General features: G+C 37.5%; 1 protein-coding gene across 2 annotated transcripts; it reads right to left on the reverse strand.

The window, feature by feature from the left end:
- Positions 1–1,610: 1,610 nt before the first annotated feature.
- LOC107041362 lies at positions 1,611–5,408 on the reverse strand. Of its 2 annotated transcripts, none has more exons than XM_015261891.1 (3): positions 5,205–5,408; positions 2,279–2,426; positions 1,611–2,161 (listed from the first exon to the last, which is right to left on the reverse strand). In XM_015261891.1, exons 2-3 carry the CDS (start codon positions 2,387–2,389, stop codon positions 1,673–1,675), a joined length of 600 nt encoding a protein of 199 aa, XP_015117377.1. In that variant the 5' UTR covers positions 2,390–2,426; positions 5,205–5,408; the 3' UTR covers positions 1,611–1,672. The 2 variants fall into 2 exon arrangements, with proteins under 2 accessions (XP_015117377.1, XP_015117368.1); XM_015261882.1 differs by having other exon boundaries at positions 1,611–2,209.
- Positions 5,409–17,286: the final 11,878 nt, after the last annotated feature.

Here is a 17,286-nt window from a genome sequence, read left to right on the forward strand (position 1 = left end):
ATCAGCATATCTATATCGTTTCGTTAATCATCCCTGTAACATAATCATATTGATTCACAGGAAATTGCTTATCATGAAGAATGAAATATGAATGAACTCTCAATCGTCAGCTTGTGCTCGAATATAATTATTTTATCATAACGAAACAAAATCATTGAAAGAAAATTCATGTAATTAAGCATTCCAACGGAACAAAACAAGCAAGAATGAGAATGAAAATCCACGAATTTTTGTAAATTAATTGAAATCATTGACCTCTCGAGTAATTGCGTAAATCGAGAGAAATTGAGGAATGAAATTCATGAGATGCTAAATACGTGTGAATAAAGGAGTTGATGTCCTCACCACAAAATGCATCACTAGGCTATAAATATATTAATTATACGATATTTCTAATATATAAAAAGTATATAAAATTATATACATAATTATATATTATTGAATAAGTGTTTATTCGCATTTTTAACATGATAAGGAATTATTAATTATAGAAATTCAATAATAGTTGTTGGTGTAATATTATGAAATAAATCTTTAATGATAGAACATACCAATTTTAAATTTGCATTACTTTCTCTACAGCCGTTTTGTTCATTGGTATCTTATCGTCTTTGCGACAGAATAATTTCCTGGTGAGATTTATGCTATTGCTGGGGCGTTCCATACTATTTCAATCTACTTTTTTTTCGATTTCGATGAAAATTGAATATGGTATAGAAGTGTTCCAAGCATGCTTTGGAATATTATTAAAAGAAAATAGTACATTACATGCCCGAGCCTTGGAAAACAAATCACCGTCCCCCACAAATCACGTCTCCAGACTCCAATGTTCCATACATACGCCTAGACTCCATTGTCCTCCTAGACAATGTTGTCACAACTCTGCTTTTCAGTTGAAAACAGACACCATCTTTAGAGACATTTGTCATGTTTAGAGGCCCTAGCACGCCATTTCTCGACCCGCTCTTTCATTTGAGCCCAAAAAAACATTCATATCTTGTCTGACATCGCTGCTACAAACTCGGGTCTACAACTCGGGCTTTCAATTGAAGGCCCATCATTTTTTCATGCGTGCAGCCCGTCGTTTAAGACCATGAACTATTGGATTGAGGATGGGACTATTTAGCTCTTATGGACACAATCTCTTGAATTTCATTCTTCAAAACTCGTTTTCTCGAAAAAATGTTCGAAAAATAAGATTCATATTGCGCCTAAAAAATACTCTTGGCCGATTCTCTAAACTCTGAGAAGGATTTCCCCCAGAAAAAATTTCCCGAACTACTTGGATATCCTTAATTTTGTTTATTGTAATGAATTTCTCAGGGTGGATGTCTGCGACATGTGTGCCACATGAGTGACCACGTCCTCAGTACCGAATAGAACGGTGTCAGGATGGAAGGTGGTCTCTTCTTTTTCTCCTGGGGCTTGTTCGGTTAGAGGGTGAAGGTGTCGCCTGGTCAACGGATCTCTCTCTCCAAGAAAGAGAGATCCGTTGACTAGCGACACCTTCACCCTCTAACCGAACAGGCTCCTGGGGGTGGTACGGCACCATTAGTTTTTAGCATGATAGAGAATTATTGATTACAGAAATTCAATGAGAGTTGTTGGTATTATATTATGAAATAAATCTTTAATGATAGAAGATACAAATTTTGAATTTGCATTAGACTTTCTATACAGCAGTTTTGTTCACTGGGAGCTGAACGTCTTCGCGATCGACTAATTTCCTGCTGACTGGGTCTTTTGACTCGGGATTTTTCGTTAAATTGTGAGCAGGGAGGGGATTCATTCGCTCAGATGGCGGGATCTCAACTTTCACCTCAGTCTCCGTCGTTTTGAGATCTGTTCGCCCCTTAACTTCGTCGATTGAAATAGGTTTCTCAGTGACTACGTCCTCAGCACGAAATAGAACGGTGTCGGGCTGAAAGGTGGTATCATCTTTCTCCCCTGGGGATGACGTACCATTAGTTTCAGGCTTTTTCTCAAATCTGACTTCTGGTTTCGGATTGGCCGATTCTGTTGCGTTCGAAATGGCCCCGAGGTTTCTCGCATATGCACTGATCCCCGGTGCTGTTGCATTGTGAGTAATTGCTGATTCTGTTGCGTTCGAAGTGCTCAATGATTTCGTTGCATTATGAGCAGTTGCATTCAATTTTTCACCCTGCAGAATTGATGGAATCGGAAGATCTTTTAAGGACAATTTATCTTGCTAGGAATGGAAAGAGAGTAATTAGAACGATTAGTTCTATTCTATCTGTTAGTGAAAAAAAAGTCTTACTTTGAGTGAAAGTCCAAAATCTAGACTCAATCCAGAATTCCAGAGAGAAATGAAAGCGAGGTATGCACAGATTAGTGATAATTGCCTTCTGGAGGAACTTGGACAATTCATCTTTATTCTTTGGTGAATACTGCAATCACTGTATATCCTGAAAAAAAAGTTTTGGGAAAAATTTTATACTGATGGAAAGTTATTATTAAGTTTACTACTACTAGACATAATCATAAAATTATTTGAGAAAAGAGACTTTATGTTAACGGAACCTACAATTTACAGGTAATTTGCTGCCGAAAGTTAGAAGGTAGAAGCTGTAATTGAAATAATCAATAAATTATTTTTGAACTCCTCACGTACACTGAGAGAAACCGCAGAGTTCTCAAACAAGTCTTATATGTGGCAAAAAAAGCGTTTGTTAAAAATGATCAAAAAAGCATTTTCATTGCAAGTGGGGGAAGCGAGGGATAGTGGTTTGTCGTTTTGAATATTCAATAATCAGACAAAAAATAAATTCTTAAATGAAATAATGATAACGATATAACAGCACTCTTGTAACTTAGGGAGAAAATATTTCTTGATAAACTTCATTCTATAAAAGATATTTTTATCCTGAAAAGGCACCGTCTTCTATGATTGATCGTCCTCTTGAGTCAAATATTTCGTTGTTGTTGAAAGCAGATTCATGTTTGAGACAATTATTCATGTTTGAGACTTTCACATTTGAACCAAACAGTTATTTCTTTGGTAATTTTAAACTGACAATTTTGTTGGCTCAAGCAAGACTTGTTTGAGAACTGACGCCTAATACCTCTCAACTTTGGTCATTTCTGATGGATTAAAAATTAAGGGGAGATCGATTATATGTGTCTAAAACCGAATGATTAGTGCAAAAAAAATTAATTGTTCATGGTTCGTTTGCCCCGCAGACGCTTAAAATATTAAAAATAGACCAGGGCCTCCAATTTTTGAGCTACAGAGTTTATTTTTAAAAAATTTTCATAATTCCGTAAATATGTAACTTTAAAAGGTGTCATTCATTTCGAAATACGTCGGTACGACATATCGACCCCGTCCCCGAACGGTTAATAGACTCAATCTCATCTTCGATGCTGCCATGACATTAATAATGGAAAAACTTGGCAAAATTCAATGAATGGTAGAAACTATAACTGATAAAATCGATAAATTAAGTTTTAATGCACTCAATTTCATCTTCAGTGCTGTCAGTAGATTAAAAATTGAAAAATTTCCCAAAATTCCTAATATTGTGAGAATTGATAAATATTCAGTTTCCTAAATTTTCCGAATAGATAAAACAATTTCTGCATTAACAATTTCTGCTTGAATAAATATGGAAGTGATAAATTTGGAACAAGAACGAATATATATGTTGGGAACAATCGCTGCTATATCAACTGTCGCTTGATACGCGTCGGATATTGAGCTTCTGCGGGTCGAAACGCAGCCACCAGAGTATCAGCCGATACCTGACCTCTGTTCTTGCCTTCCTCTGAAGGTTTTCTCGGTTTCAAATGAAGGATTGAATTTCAATACGTTCGCTAAAGGTACAATATCTCTCATGAGCAATGCTTCCAGAACCCGATTGAGGTCCGGATCATTTACACAACGTTGATATGACTATTTTAAAGAGCGTAAAGAACGTGTAGTTCACTACAGTGAAATATGTCTTTCTGAACTCCTGAAAAACTTTTTTCAACTATTTTATTCCTCGGTATAGAAACTTTTATGCAAATTCCTCCAATTTTTCTCCAATTTCATTCAAACAATTTCAACAAAATCTAAACTTCATTCAGAACTTGGAAACCACCCAGAAACTTTACCAAACTCTATAAATACTTTGTGAAGAAACCATGACAGTAATTTCTTAAAATGGAAGTTTTGAGTAAAACTATCCAAACCAAATAGTTCTTGAATATTCGCTCTGAACATTGGATAAAGAACGCCTGCCCATCGCACGTAATTAAACCCAATCAAATATTTACTCCTCTGTTTGCCGGAGGACCAAAGAAAATTGAGAATGCTCACAGAGTATTAGTAAGAGGATTTAGAAGACGTAGACTGATGGACAAAATCGAAATGTTGCTTTGGGGGAGAATCGGGGGTGAGGGATTGCAGTGCCATCAGTTAGGGTCGGAGTAGACCAAGTTTGGATGGATACATCGTTTCCCCTCTTTATTCAATGTAAATTTCCAGGGGTTCTCGAGAGTTCCTTTGACCTTCCTGGTTATTTCCGTCGTTAAGATCCAATTCATCTTTTTTTATTACTAAATGGAATTTTTTCTTTCTCATTCTTGAATATATAATAAGTGAACATCATATCTTATATAGTACACATACTGAATGAAATAGCAGATATTCCACTGGAAGTTTTGCTTTCTTAATTGAACAATTTCATCTTTTATTAGTATTTTATAATCAATAAATAGTGTTGCCGCGAGACACTTTACGAGACAAAAGTGTGGAGAGACGATCTCGGTCTTAATGAACATGAAAATCTTTGCTCTCGTCTCAGTCTCGAAATACATAGTATCGACTCCTCTCGTGATGATTCCGAATCAATTTATCTCATCTCGGTCTCAAGTTTTTCGTGTTTTTTAATGTAAAATTTCGGTTTTTATCATATAAAAAACGCGAAAAACTGAAAACCGAGATAAGATAAATTGACTCGAAGTCATCACAAGAGGAGTTGATACTGCGTATTTCCAGACTGAGACGAGATCAAAAATTTCCGTGTTCACTGAGACCGAGACAATCTCTCCAAAGTATTGTCTCGTGAAATGTCTCGCGACATCACTACCAGTAAAATAGCAAATTGTTGAATTTTACACCTGAACATAAATTGATGAGTGCGCAGAAATGCGAAGAAAGAGAGTTAGTATTTGTTAATAAATTATTGAAAATAACTTACCAATTTCACAAATTATTTTAATACGAGCAATTTAATTCCGCCAATTTGAATGAATATTCCGGCGTTCCGTGGTGTTCTATCCAACCAATTCTCGGATTATTCAATATTCATCCGATTAAATGAGTCTAGTCTGACTGCGATCACGCGTTATTGCGGTCTGAACGCCAAACATCCAACCAGGAGTGTTTATCCGTTCTAACGCGTGCAATCTCACCCAGTTAATTAATTTTCAACTACCGATTTTCCTTATCAAACCTCATAAGCAATAAAAAATTCTAACCAAATGGGACTGAGCCACGGGTGGAAATATATCAAGACAACCGCATCGAAAGGAAATTTTCCCGCTTTTCTTATCGTAAAAATCCAATTTGTATGTTATGGGAATCCTAGGGAGAGGCATCTGGCGCGGGGCCAAGTGGGGGATTTTTATTTTTTCAGAAGGTCAGAGAAATACTTCGGGCTTTTATATTTTACAGATGGAATTATCTATATATTTTCTGGATCGAATGGGCTTAAGTTATGGGTTTTGAGGCAGACCTCAATCCGTTGGAGAGTCTTGGTTTCAGGACACGTACGGTAAACCTTGTTGAGTACGCTGAAAGGGTTTCACATCAATGTAGTGGGGGATCATAATAATATTTATGATTTATCAGGGATATTCGAATTTTATTCATAATAGCATCAGATGAGTTTGCGCGTGTTTCATTTCACCTTTCATGACTCAATTCTGTTTTATGAGTCAATTCGTAGAATACGTTCTTCATGGGCGGATTTATGTGCAGGGAAGAGGAATGTTCTATGGGGCAAAATCTGAATTTGTAATTGAATGTATAGGTTTTTTTTGCATGGAAGAACTGAATCATACTCCGAGAATCGACGAGAATCGACTTTCGAAGAATAGAGTACACTTGTAACCCTTATATTTATTACATGCCCTCTCTCAACTCGTACGTTAATTTACTATTCTTTTTCTTTCAATTCTCCTTAGATGCATTGGTGACGTATTTCTCGAAAAAAATTTCATCGAAGTCTGGGGTTCGAATCCCAGTCCGATCTGGTTTTTTAACTTCTGGAAACAGGGGTTAGGGGCTCGAAAGGGTGGCTGGGCTTCGGATCCCGACAGGGGGGCGACCCTTAACTTCCGGTAAAAAGGAGGTTCAGGGGCTCGCCTGGGGCGGATTCTGGTAGGGTCCGTCTCACCTCGGCTCTGGATGAGCGGGAGGTTCTTAATAGAGGAATCGACTGTAGCGACGGAGGTTTTCTGTGGTTTCCTCCGTCTCTCGCGAGAGCAAATGCGGTACAGTGTAGCAGGTCGGCCACAGCCGAAAGGTTGGGTAGAGGGTCGATGGCGGAGTAAACCAAAGGGTTTAAAATGCCTAAAAAAAAGTGAAGTAAATTCATCCCTCAATTTAAGAAATATACAATGATCACCATGGAAATCCTGGAGCAGCACAATCATCAATCAACCCGTCACCATGGATGAGTAATCCCTAGACGGTGGAACTAGGTTGTTTCTCCTTGAATAGAAATTCTCATGACTTGCAGAGTGCCATGCCCATGTAACTGGGTTTTCAATGAGAAAACAATGTTTGCCGAGATCCCCTGGGTATTTCGATCTGTTTCCACCACCAAGTATTATCAGTTTTCCCTTCGCCGTTATCTCTAAGGTAAAGGCGAAAAACATTGGAACAAACGGAATTTTCTCTCTGGACTAGGTGAATCGATCCAATCTGCATAGCCGAGGTGATAATTTTTATTCTCCCCAATCGAAAAAAAATGGAGAAAGGCGGTGGATTACCGGAACAGAAGAGAATAAGCAGGAAAAACACTTCTTATGGAAATCAGAAATGGCTCATGAATCCACGTGAGTTTCTTACGACCTTGACCCCTTGTCACCTTCTGCTCCACCAGGACTTGGTAGGAATCCCCTAGCACATGCGCAGTCATTTATCCTCTCTTATCTCATAGACCGACGAAATATGAAGCAATGTAGTAGCATTCAAATTGGTAACACGCTTTATGATCCGTGGACAAAACTTCCGCGACAAAATTCCCATATGAAAAGAAAACTGAAGACAATTTTTCCAGCGACAATTGTATTGTTGACATCTATTCTGCCGACAATTTATCCTTGGTACTTTATATCCGTCGAGAAATCCAATATTTCATGTCTTTACAATTCCGGATGGTAAACAGTAATTAGCGAGGGTTCCCGATGACCCCCCTCTTTTCGTCTTAAGAACATGATGAAAAAAATATCGTATAATATTTTTGGAAGTCCATGAAACTGAGAGTGAAAACCCTCTTGATGAATCTTATACTTTTTCTTCTCCCCATAAACCCGAGAAATATGAAAGAAATTTTCTTCCGAGTTTTCAGCATCATAAAAGACTAACTTGAAAATCCAATTCCACCGCCGTCAATTCTCTCATACACTACATCACTTCGTGCTACTCACCACGAAAATTCCTATCTCTCGGTTGTACGAGAGTAGGACAGGTTGAAGAGGTGGAGAAAAAATTGTGGTTGCATTGTTTAAACAAATATGGAAATAAAGTAAAAAGAGTGTTAACCGCTAGATCGATCGGTGTTGCCTGTTTCTTTCCAACAAAAAACGTTGGAAAAATGTGAGAGGATGGGGGTGTGAGTGATCGATTTGTCCCGGGTTGGTAGTCAATCGAACGTGTCACCTCAGGCCAGAGAAAAAAAAATGATTCCCCTCATCGGAAGTTCAATCTCAAAAAGTCAATATCTGTACCGAGACATGAAAAATATTGAGATTACATAGCAGTGAAAATATTCTCCATAAAATGAAGGATTGAGATGTATTATCAACTCGGTGAACCCTTTAATCCCACTTTAATCACTCCTCGTTGACCTTGAGCTATCAATCGAACCAGAAGTAGTGCGTGTGAGGAGGTTTGCAAGTGGTAAATACAAGTGGAATACTTCAAACGATGCACTTCATCGAGGGGAAACCCAACCCCTCCTTCATTAACCACTCTGTGAACTATCGTTAATTCATAACCAGAGCATAACCCCTTACCTCTGACGTTCTCTTAGCCCTCTTGATTCTACCCCCCTCCCTTTTTGCGGAAGTACATAGCCCACTCCACTTTTACCAAAGCTGAGGGGATTTTCCTCCCCCCACGGCCAACCTCGAAATATCCCCTCAATGAATATGGTGCAACAGGCAGTGTTACGGTTCACTCGTGCCAGCATCACTGTCTCCGGAAAAACTGGGTTAACTGAGAGTAAATGTTGTTTTCATGTCTAGTTTATTTTATGTTACTCGCTCGAAGGCAAATATAATGAAAAATGCTTCAGTTTTTAACATTTAAAAGCTGTTTGTAGAAAAGTGGTAGCGAGCAGGTGATAAGAACAAAATATTCTACAGATTGTTTTCGGCATATCTAGAAAAAGGAATTCTCAGACTACATAAATGATATGGATGACTCTTTATGAATGTCACATGTTTGGCGATATTTATGGAAGAATATGAAGCTTAAGGATGTTTAGCCAGTGTCGGTAAATTATCGGTAAATGGGTTTTTTTTTCATGGTCAAGGAAAATTCTGTAATTTTTTCGGTTGACAGCAGAACATATGAAACTCACTTTTGTAACGTTAAAAAAAATTAATCGCAAATGAACAAAGTGATTTTTCCTTATACACGGGCTTTTATGAAATTTATGTTCAAATTGGTAATTCACCTACTAGAAGAGTCTAAAACCATACTGAATCCAATGCTCAGAGAAAAATCTAGGGTACCCGGGCAAAAAGAGGAAATATTTGAATGATTCTATCCCATATAAGCGCATGTTAGCGCATGCATTTGGTGCGTTTTGTCTATTTCAGTAGCGAAGTGGTCAAACGGTTTAAGTCAATTAAGTCTAGTTGAGTTTTCCAGAAATATTTTCGAATTTAAGGGAGATAGCGAAATTCTCAGCATAACCTTTTTTATAGAGCGAATTGAGTGCTACTAAAAAGGTTATGAGAAAAATTTTGCTATCTCCCTTAGATTTCGAGATATTCATTGAAAACTGGCTAATAGCCAAAATCGACTTCAACCGTTTGACCACTTCGCTACTGATTTCATTTCTAAATAATGAACATGGGTTGGTCGATGGAAATTTGTATCAAAGTGAAGGGAATATCTGCATCTCTTAGTTTAAAAAAATCAATTTTTTAAAGTACTTGCGATTTTAGATAACCATCCTTAATGGAATTCATCAACTCTAATGGTTCCAAGACATCAAGATATAAAATTAATATTTATGTCATTAGGCCCGATAAATCGCAATTCTAACCTCGCTTTGCTCGGGGAGATCGTGGTTTTCGGGCCCAACGACATAAAATACAATATGTCATATGGCGATAAAAGCATTATCTGGCGAATGTGATTATAATCCGAGCCACATTTGCCAGATAATACTTTTTTCGCCTGATGACATAATCTACTATTTCTATAATCAATTTATGTGTCTTTTAATTGTTGAATACTCTTCGAAAAGCGTCTCTAAATTGAACTGATTTGAAAAACTACTTTAGACTTACCTCATTCATGGAGTCGTAAAGAACATGAGTTCTGTACGACTCCACTACTGGATGTATTTTCCTACAGACATCGAAAATTGAATTGATACACGAAGAGAAATATTCAGTAAAAATTACAGAACTCACAGTTCGTCCACCGATTACGGAATCGACCCAGAAAATTTAAGTGACGGTATCGTAATTTTTCACAGGAGATTCAGGTAAAAATTACAGAACACTCTGGGAAAATTCCGTGATTTTAGGTAAAAATTACGCGACAGTTCCATAAAATTTCCTACAACCACATTGCGCTCCGGAATTACGGAAAAGACAAGTAACTTTTATTGAATATTTCATTCCATGTAAGAGTTATAAATTCTAAATATATTAAAAACATTAAAATGCCTCATGCATTTTATTTTTCAATTTTTATCATATCTCCATCGCTCCAACCCCCCATCCCTCCATCTCCTCCCACTTGCCACCCTCCACCCCCGTACCTGCAATGACTTGCAAATAATCCATGGAGAGGCATAATCTCTCTTCATCGGGTCACGTACACTGTCCAGCTACGAGCGACTGCATTGAACAACCAGTCTCCCTTTTGCCCCTCTCATGTTCGCCCTTTACTCTGATAATACCATTGACTCGACGCCTTGTACGTCCTTGGTGCTGTTCACAGGGCTTACCATCATGGGGATGTAGGTGATATTGCTGTACACTCTATCGCTCACGACCCCGATGAACAAGAGTGGAATACAGAGGCCTTATGGCAGGCGCACCCTGGCAGCTACGGTAACCCATGGGCGTGCGCGTTACCTACGGGGTGGGTTTCGACTTGGATTCTAGAGCTGAGGCCAACCCGATCAGACGCTCGGCAACCGCGTCTACGGATCCCTCCATCTGATCCCCCTTCTCTCAATATTTATCTAATTTCATTCTTCCTCTGTTTTTCTTCGATACTCATTACAACGGTGCGCCACCGGGAGATAAAAATTTCCGTCCGCTGATCACACCCTCGGGGGTTGGCTCCGAGTACCGTTTAGGGAGCGAGTTTCAGAGTCAGAAGTTCTCGGGAAGCAACGTGAGCCGCGCGACCACCTGTAGTTTACCCGCTGATTTACCTCGGCGTTTATTCCTGAATTTCCGGGGATTTTCGTCTGATATTTGTGGGATTTCCGAGGGGGCTTTTCGACAAAGGGTTGTGATAGAGAGGGATCGAGACCATTGGGCCGACGGGGATTCATCAACTGTTCATCAGGATTACCACCAACATGAAGACTTCATCGTTTTCTTTACGAGTGATGCGCAGGGTGAGTGAGAATAATTTTTAGGTTCTCTGGATTTTTAGTTTTGTGATTCTGAGGCGGAAATGTACACAAGGAGGAGAGGATTATTCTGTGTTACGGTACACGGAGAGAATGTAAAATCAAAAATTACAATGCGAACATAGTAATCCAGGACTATACCGAAGCAACGTTAAAATTTGATTTATCTTGATCGAATTTTCGCTCGTGTCAAATTAAATTTTACTTTTATTCTACCACTTTCTACTATCTCGATTAGCAATTTTTACTATGTTCAACAGTCAATTTTGAGCGTGGCGAGTATGGTCCACGATTACTATGTTCACGTAGTAAAAAATAATTTTATATTTTTTCCGTGTACACTGATAGATAAAATTATTTTTACTGAGATTTTCCTTTTTTGCAATACGTATTGTATACTTGAACCAAGTTCAAATAAATAAGATCTTACGGTGAATATCAATTATTTCTTCTTGAGATACATTTACTTCAATCGAATAAAATAGTCCTTGGCGTCGAGTCACATGTATTCACCATAAAAATGGAAGTTCTATTTTTTAAAATTCAATATAATCTCCAGTCGAAAAATTTTCTACTTTCATGAATTGATCAAAAATTTGTATTTAGGAGATGACTCCATTGAGGAATGAATTGAATGTTCTTTTCTCGAATGAAGCCGATGTTTAAATTGAGCTTTCCGTACGCTTTCACATTGAACGAAATTTGAGATATTCAAGTTTGTGTTGAATTACCGCAATCGGTGATTCTGTTATTGTAAACTAATGCGATTGTTTTTAGTGAAGAAACATAAACTTCTTTCAACGCAACGACATCTTACTACAATCTCAAAGCTTTTTCCGCGTAACAATATTCATCTTGACTCGATATACGAAATGCACACTCCAATTATAATTCTCTTGATAAAACTAATTTTTTCTGTCATTGTAACAGCACAAACAATTCTTGCAGATTCATTCCAGCCTCGTAATTGTTGAATTGCTGACAATTACTGCTTTTTCGATAAAATATGATGTCATGAAACATTTTTTCAGCTGCAAAAAAGTTTATTGGTATTTTTCAAGTGATTCCTTTTTGATATAATCGTGTTGTTAACCAAAATGCCATATTTTTCTTACAGTAATGAAGATTATCTACCAATAATCGTGTAATTATCGTAACAACGAACGGGTTCAGTAGAAAATACCATAAAATTTTTTTTGTAGCTGATGAAATTCCCTTTGAAAAAGTTTTTCCAACATTTTGCCCCCGAGTCACTCATTACCGAGATAATCGAATGGTACATAAGATGGGATCAGTCGACGTTTTCCATTTTTCACAATTAGTCTCTGAGAGAAAATTAGTGAAGACAGCTTTTACTTTTTTAAAGAACCATTTTCTGCGCAGTTGAGTTGAATCCCTTGATTGGAGTAATTGAAATTGCGGCGAGAGGATGGAAATTTATTCGGCACTAACGAACGGGAAAAAGCGAAAATATTTCAATTCGTAAAAGTGAGGACTTAATTTAATTCGTTGGTAATCTGGATTTTGTCACTCATTCTTTCGCTATTCCCGGACGGTATAACTAATGTACCATTCGCTATTGACATCAATTATTGGAGTAGTGGTATTGAGAAATAACATTCCACTGTTCAGCACTTAAATTTGAAATGCATCAGCGATAGTTGGATTATTTTCCTCTCTTCGCTACTCCACGGGTGCACATTACGTCGAGCACTCGGCATTATTAGCCGTAATGCCGAGAGAGTACTATTTAAATAATTCCACATGCTATATCTTAAATTACAGGACTGCGCGATTTTCACTTGTCAAAGATTCAAAGACTATAATTCACCTTCATTTACATTTTTGCGCTATTCATTTTCCTTTATTTCTTTTTGTAGTGAGTTTTTTCTTCTCAGTGTGTCCGGGGGAATTCGAATTGAGAAAGAGTAGTGGGTGCAATTGTATCAGATTGGAAACAATTACTTTTGCCATCAGTTCTTATTTTCCCCGGGAAATCAATGGCAGTCACCATAAAGAAATTGCACTCAAGGGGACAGCTGAGGTAATGTCAAGTGATGTCGATAAAGCGACGATTCACTTTTCACATTCCTTCATTTCGACAACAGAAATGGTCGATGGAAGAAAGACTGACAATGTTATCGATGGATAGAAATTTTTATTTTTATAAGAATGGAGTCTTTCCTATTTAGGGGAGACCGGGGCAAAGCGGGGTGGCCGGGGCATAGTGGGGTACATAAAAAAGGCCAAAATTGAGAAATTCAAGGGGTGAACAAGGGATCGATCAGGGTTCAAGAAAAAGTCAAAAAAAGTCAAAAACCTCGAATACTGTTAAGAAAAAATTTTTAAAAAATGGAAGAACTCTGGAAATTCTTTCAATTCTTTCAAACACCGGGCTGAGGCGCCATATTGGGTATTTTAATTAAAACTGAGTTCTCACAATGATCTAGATTTAGATAGTCACATAAATTTGCTAAACCCATCCCCCGACAATCGAGAACGACGAAAAAAATAAAAAATGAGAAGAATGGAATCCCACTTACTGTGCATACTTTCTGTTTACTGATATAAACTTCACTTTGCTACTGAAGCAAAAGAATAAAACCAATCAATTAGAAGTATTGGGATTTCACTTCGTCAAATAGAGATAAACAAGACAAATCTAATAAATAAATTCGAAAATTTCAATTTCTAGAAAAAAAATGAAATTCAGGAAAAAAATGGCATTTTAGGAAAAAATGAATGAGTTTGAAAAACAAAATTAATTTGGCGAATAACGAAAATTTAAAAAATGTATAGAAAATTGTTACAATGTACTCTTCTGTTCATGAACATGAAATTAAAGAAAAAGAGTTCTCTTATGCGTACCCTATCGTGCTCCAAATTAAGAAATCAATTCATCGGGACCTTCCCTACCGACTTCAGAGTTCTTCTGTAGTTTTTTGGAGATTCAAAGGTGAAAAACAAAGAAACAACATTTATAATTATTTTAAAGTTTTTAGACACTACCCCACTGTGCCCTCAACTGTAATACGTTGGACACCCGAGTTGATAATTTTAGAATGTGAATGGTGATTGCTAAAAAACAGAATAAGTATGATAGAAGCTCTGACATCCGCCTCTTTGTCTTAGCTACCTCGCTTTGCCCTGGTCTCTCCTGCATTGAAAATCAATATTTCACGTCTATCGCGTACTAGGAGAAAAGAAAAATGTGAATTAATCATTAGGAGACCGGTCAATTTTCTTCACAGATTGGCGACTTTTTTTTGCACCAGATAGATCAGTCCCCACACGGAGAGAAATATTCAGTAAAAATTACGGAACAATTCACGTTATCCGCAATGGGGAATCGTTTTCCGGCAATTTTTATAGGAATTTAAGAGAAGAAATTACTCTTATTGTTTCTGTTAGTTCTTTAAATTTATATTCCTTTTATGCAATGACGAAGGGCTTCTCAGATAGACTCCATTAGTAATGGAAGAAGTACCCGGATCTTTTCCCTCAATCTGTCAGTTCCAGAGGTTTTTAAAAATAATTCACTGAAAATTACGAGATCGGCTTCGTGTTTTTACTACTTTTCTACAGAAATCGTTCACAATATATTCTGGGATTATACAATAGTAATTCTTAGGAGTTTATTCTATAAAAAAGTGTTGAGACATTCAAACTGAAATAAATGTATTTTCACAAGCGGACAAAATTGGAGAAAAGGAAGCAACTTAATAGTTGAATCATCCCCTTATTTCAATTATTTTTCTTTGAAATGAACAAGAGTTTTTTTTCAGAAGAAACATCGATAGATTCCCATGAGATCTATTTCGTGACTCTGACTGTCATTGAATGAAGAAAGATAGACAAGGAGTCATGAACGATTAGAATGGGTTCTTCGAAGTGTTTACTCAAAGATGTGCAGAGGACAGATTTTTTTATTAACATTAAACATTTTTTACTTATGTAATTCAATTGCCATCGGCCACTGAGCGATGGAATCGAACTTTAAGGGTAATTCGCCCGGTATGCGTCCAATGCCTCCCACCTTGTTTTGATGACTTTTTTGAGCATTACAGACCAACTGTTATAATTTTTCCTATTTTCATCCTTCGTTTCCATTATTTGGCTCTATGTTGAGAAAGATTTCACGTGTATAATAATAAATTGTCGTGAATTTACCCGATGTTCCAGTGGCCACTGACTACCCCAAACAATTCAGCTTTCACTCGACCGCCCTCTAGCTGCAGAGTTTAACAGCCCTATAGAAATCCTGGGCGGCATTACCCACAAACTCTGGACGGAATTACCCACAAACACGGAGGTTGATAAAATAGCCAATAATAACTTATGAAGATATGTTTCTGCTATCGAAAAGGTCGCAATGGACGTGCAAATGTATAACGAACATATATTTCGCACTCCATTCAATTATGGACCAACTGAAAATTTGAAAAATCTTAAATTCTGGGGTCGAAATATTTTCGGAATTGGGTAGGAAATGATTTGGATTTTTGGAAACGATGTTTCCACGGGAGAAAATTGAAAATTTCTGTTGAAATTACTTGTTGTTATAAAATATTTGCAGAGTAAAAAGAGAAATTTTTTTTTCTCAGCCAATAGGCGAAAGAACGATCTACAATGAATTCACCAGCTATTCATTCGCAATTAATCAATATTTGTTCTTGTCAAGAAAAGTAAGAGGTTAATCAAAAAGAGAGTGTTCTGAAAACCGCGGGGATGTAACTTTTTGTTAAAGAAGTAATTTGCAATAAATTCTTCTCATGGGTGAAAAAAAGTCTTGGAATTAAAAAAATACTTACCCCTGGACACGAAAATTTACCGTTGTCCTCGCAATTAGTTCTCCCCGAGGGTTGAAACAATACCCGAGGTGAAGGAATTCACGAACCGCATCCGTTACACCGGTGAGCGTGAGGGGAGAGAGGATACGCCCGACGTTTGTCGTGTACCTTAACTCGTTTTATCTTACACGAGTCTTTTGTGACATTGGGGCTAGTTTGCCAGAGGCGATTACACTCTGATGTTGAAAAACTTTTCTCATTCTATGAGACAGAGGGAAAGAACTGGCGCCGAAAGGCAATGAGTGAGGTACTCTCCACTTTTTTTTATCCATTTCTTTTATTTTCATACATAAGTAGCCTTCAGCTCATTCAAGTTCAAGTTCTGACCCACTCCAATTCACATTTTTCTCCAATGATTCCAGTTTCTCGGATTCTATTGTGAGTTTTCTCTCAAATTGCAATCCATTGAGAATTGGATAAAAAGTTTTGTTTTTCAGAACAGCTGGAAAATCATAAAATCCTCACCAGAACAACGAAAATCATAAAATCAAAATTGCGCTGACAATGTTATGCGACACGAAATTCTATTTATGTCATTAGGCCCGATAAACTGCGACTTTCGGGCCCAACGACACAAAATCCTCGCCTTCGGCTCGATTTATAAAGCCACATTCGCCAGATAATGCTTTTATCGCCTGATGACATAATATACAATGTATTTCATGTAGACTTTACCGAGGGGTTGCCCACTTCCGAAATCACGGCGCTACTCTGGCATGAAATCATTCCGAAATCACGGGAAATCATCGAAATCACGGAAATCAAGTGATTTCAGCTCTCCGCAATCATTTTCGAAATCATCTTTGAAATCAGGTAAAATTGTCTGAAATCAATAGCACTGAATCACTTCCCGTGACCCTCGAAATCACCGAAATCATTTTTTCCGAAATCACTGAAATCACTCGAAATCAACTTCATTTCGAAATCATGATGTCACTCAATTATGGAGTGAGCAGACCCTCGGACTTTACATTTAATTGGGTGTTCCAAGAAATCCAATTATTTTAAATCGCTGGTTATGACTGGGGCGAACAAATGGTTCGATTCGGAGAATTAATACCCGTTAATGGCACAAAGCTTTGGAGGTCGGACTCCGAGTGAAGCCACAGTGCCACGTGACTAAGGAGCTTGGTAACTCTGAGTACGCAATCAGCAGGAGTACATGGCTTTGAATATTATGAACAATTTCGGAGGACTAATGAAGGCGCTTTGTTGCAATGGTGATTGAATTAATTGACAATTGAATAAAATCAATTCCCATTACTAATCATGTACTGTCTCTTTTCTTTATTGCAAAACAATGGTAGTGTAAACATTTAAATGCATTCAATTAAGGGACACTATTATTATTTTAGAGGCTATATCCGTGC

The sequence above is a fragment of the Diachasma alloeum genome, unplaced genomic scaffold (assembly GCF_001412515.2).
Source record: "Diachasma alloeum isolate Michigan unplaced genomic scaffold, Dall2.0 Dall_scaffold_00179, whole genome shotgun sequence".
Lineage (NCBI taxonomy): Eukaryota > Metazoa > Arthropoda > Insecta > Hymenoptera > Braconidae > Diachasma > Diachasma alloeum.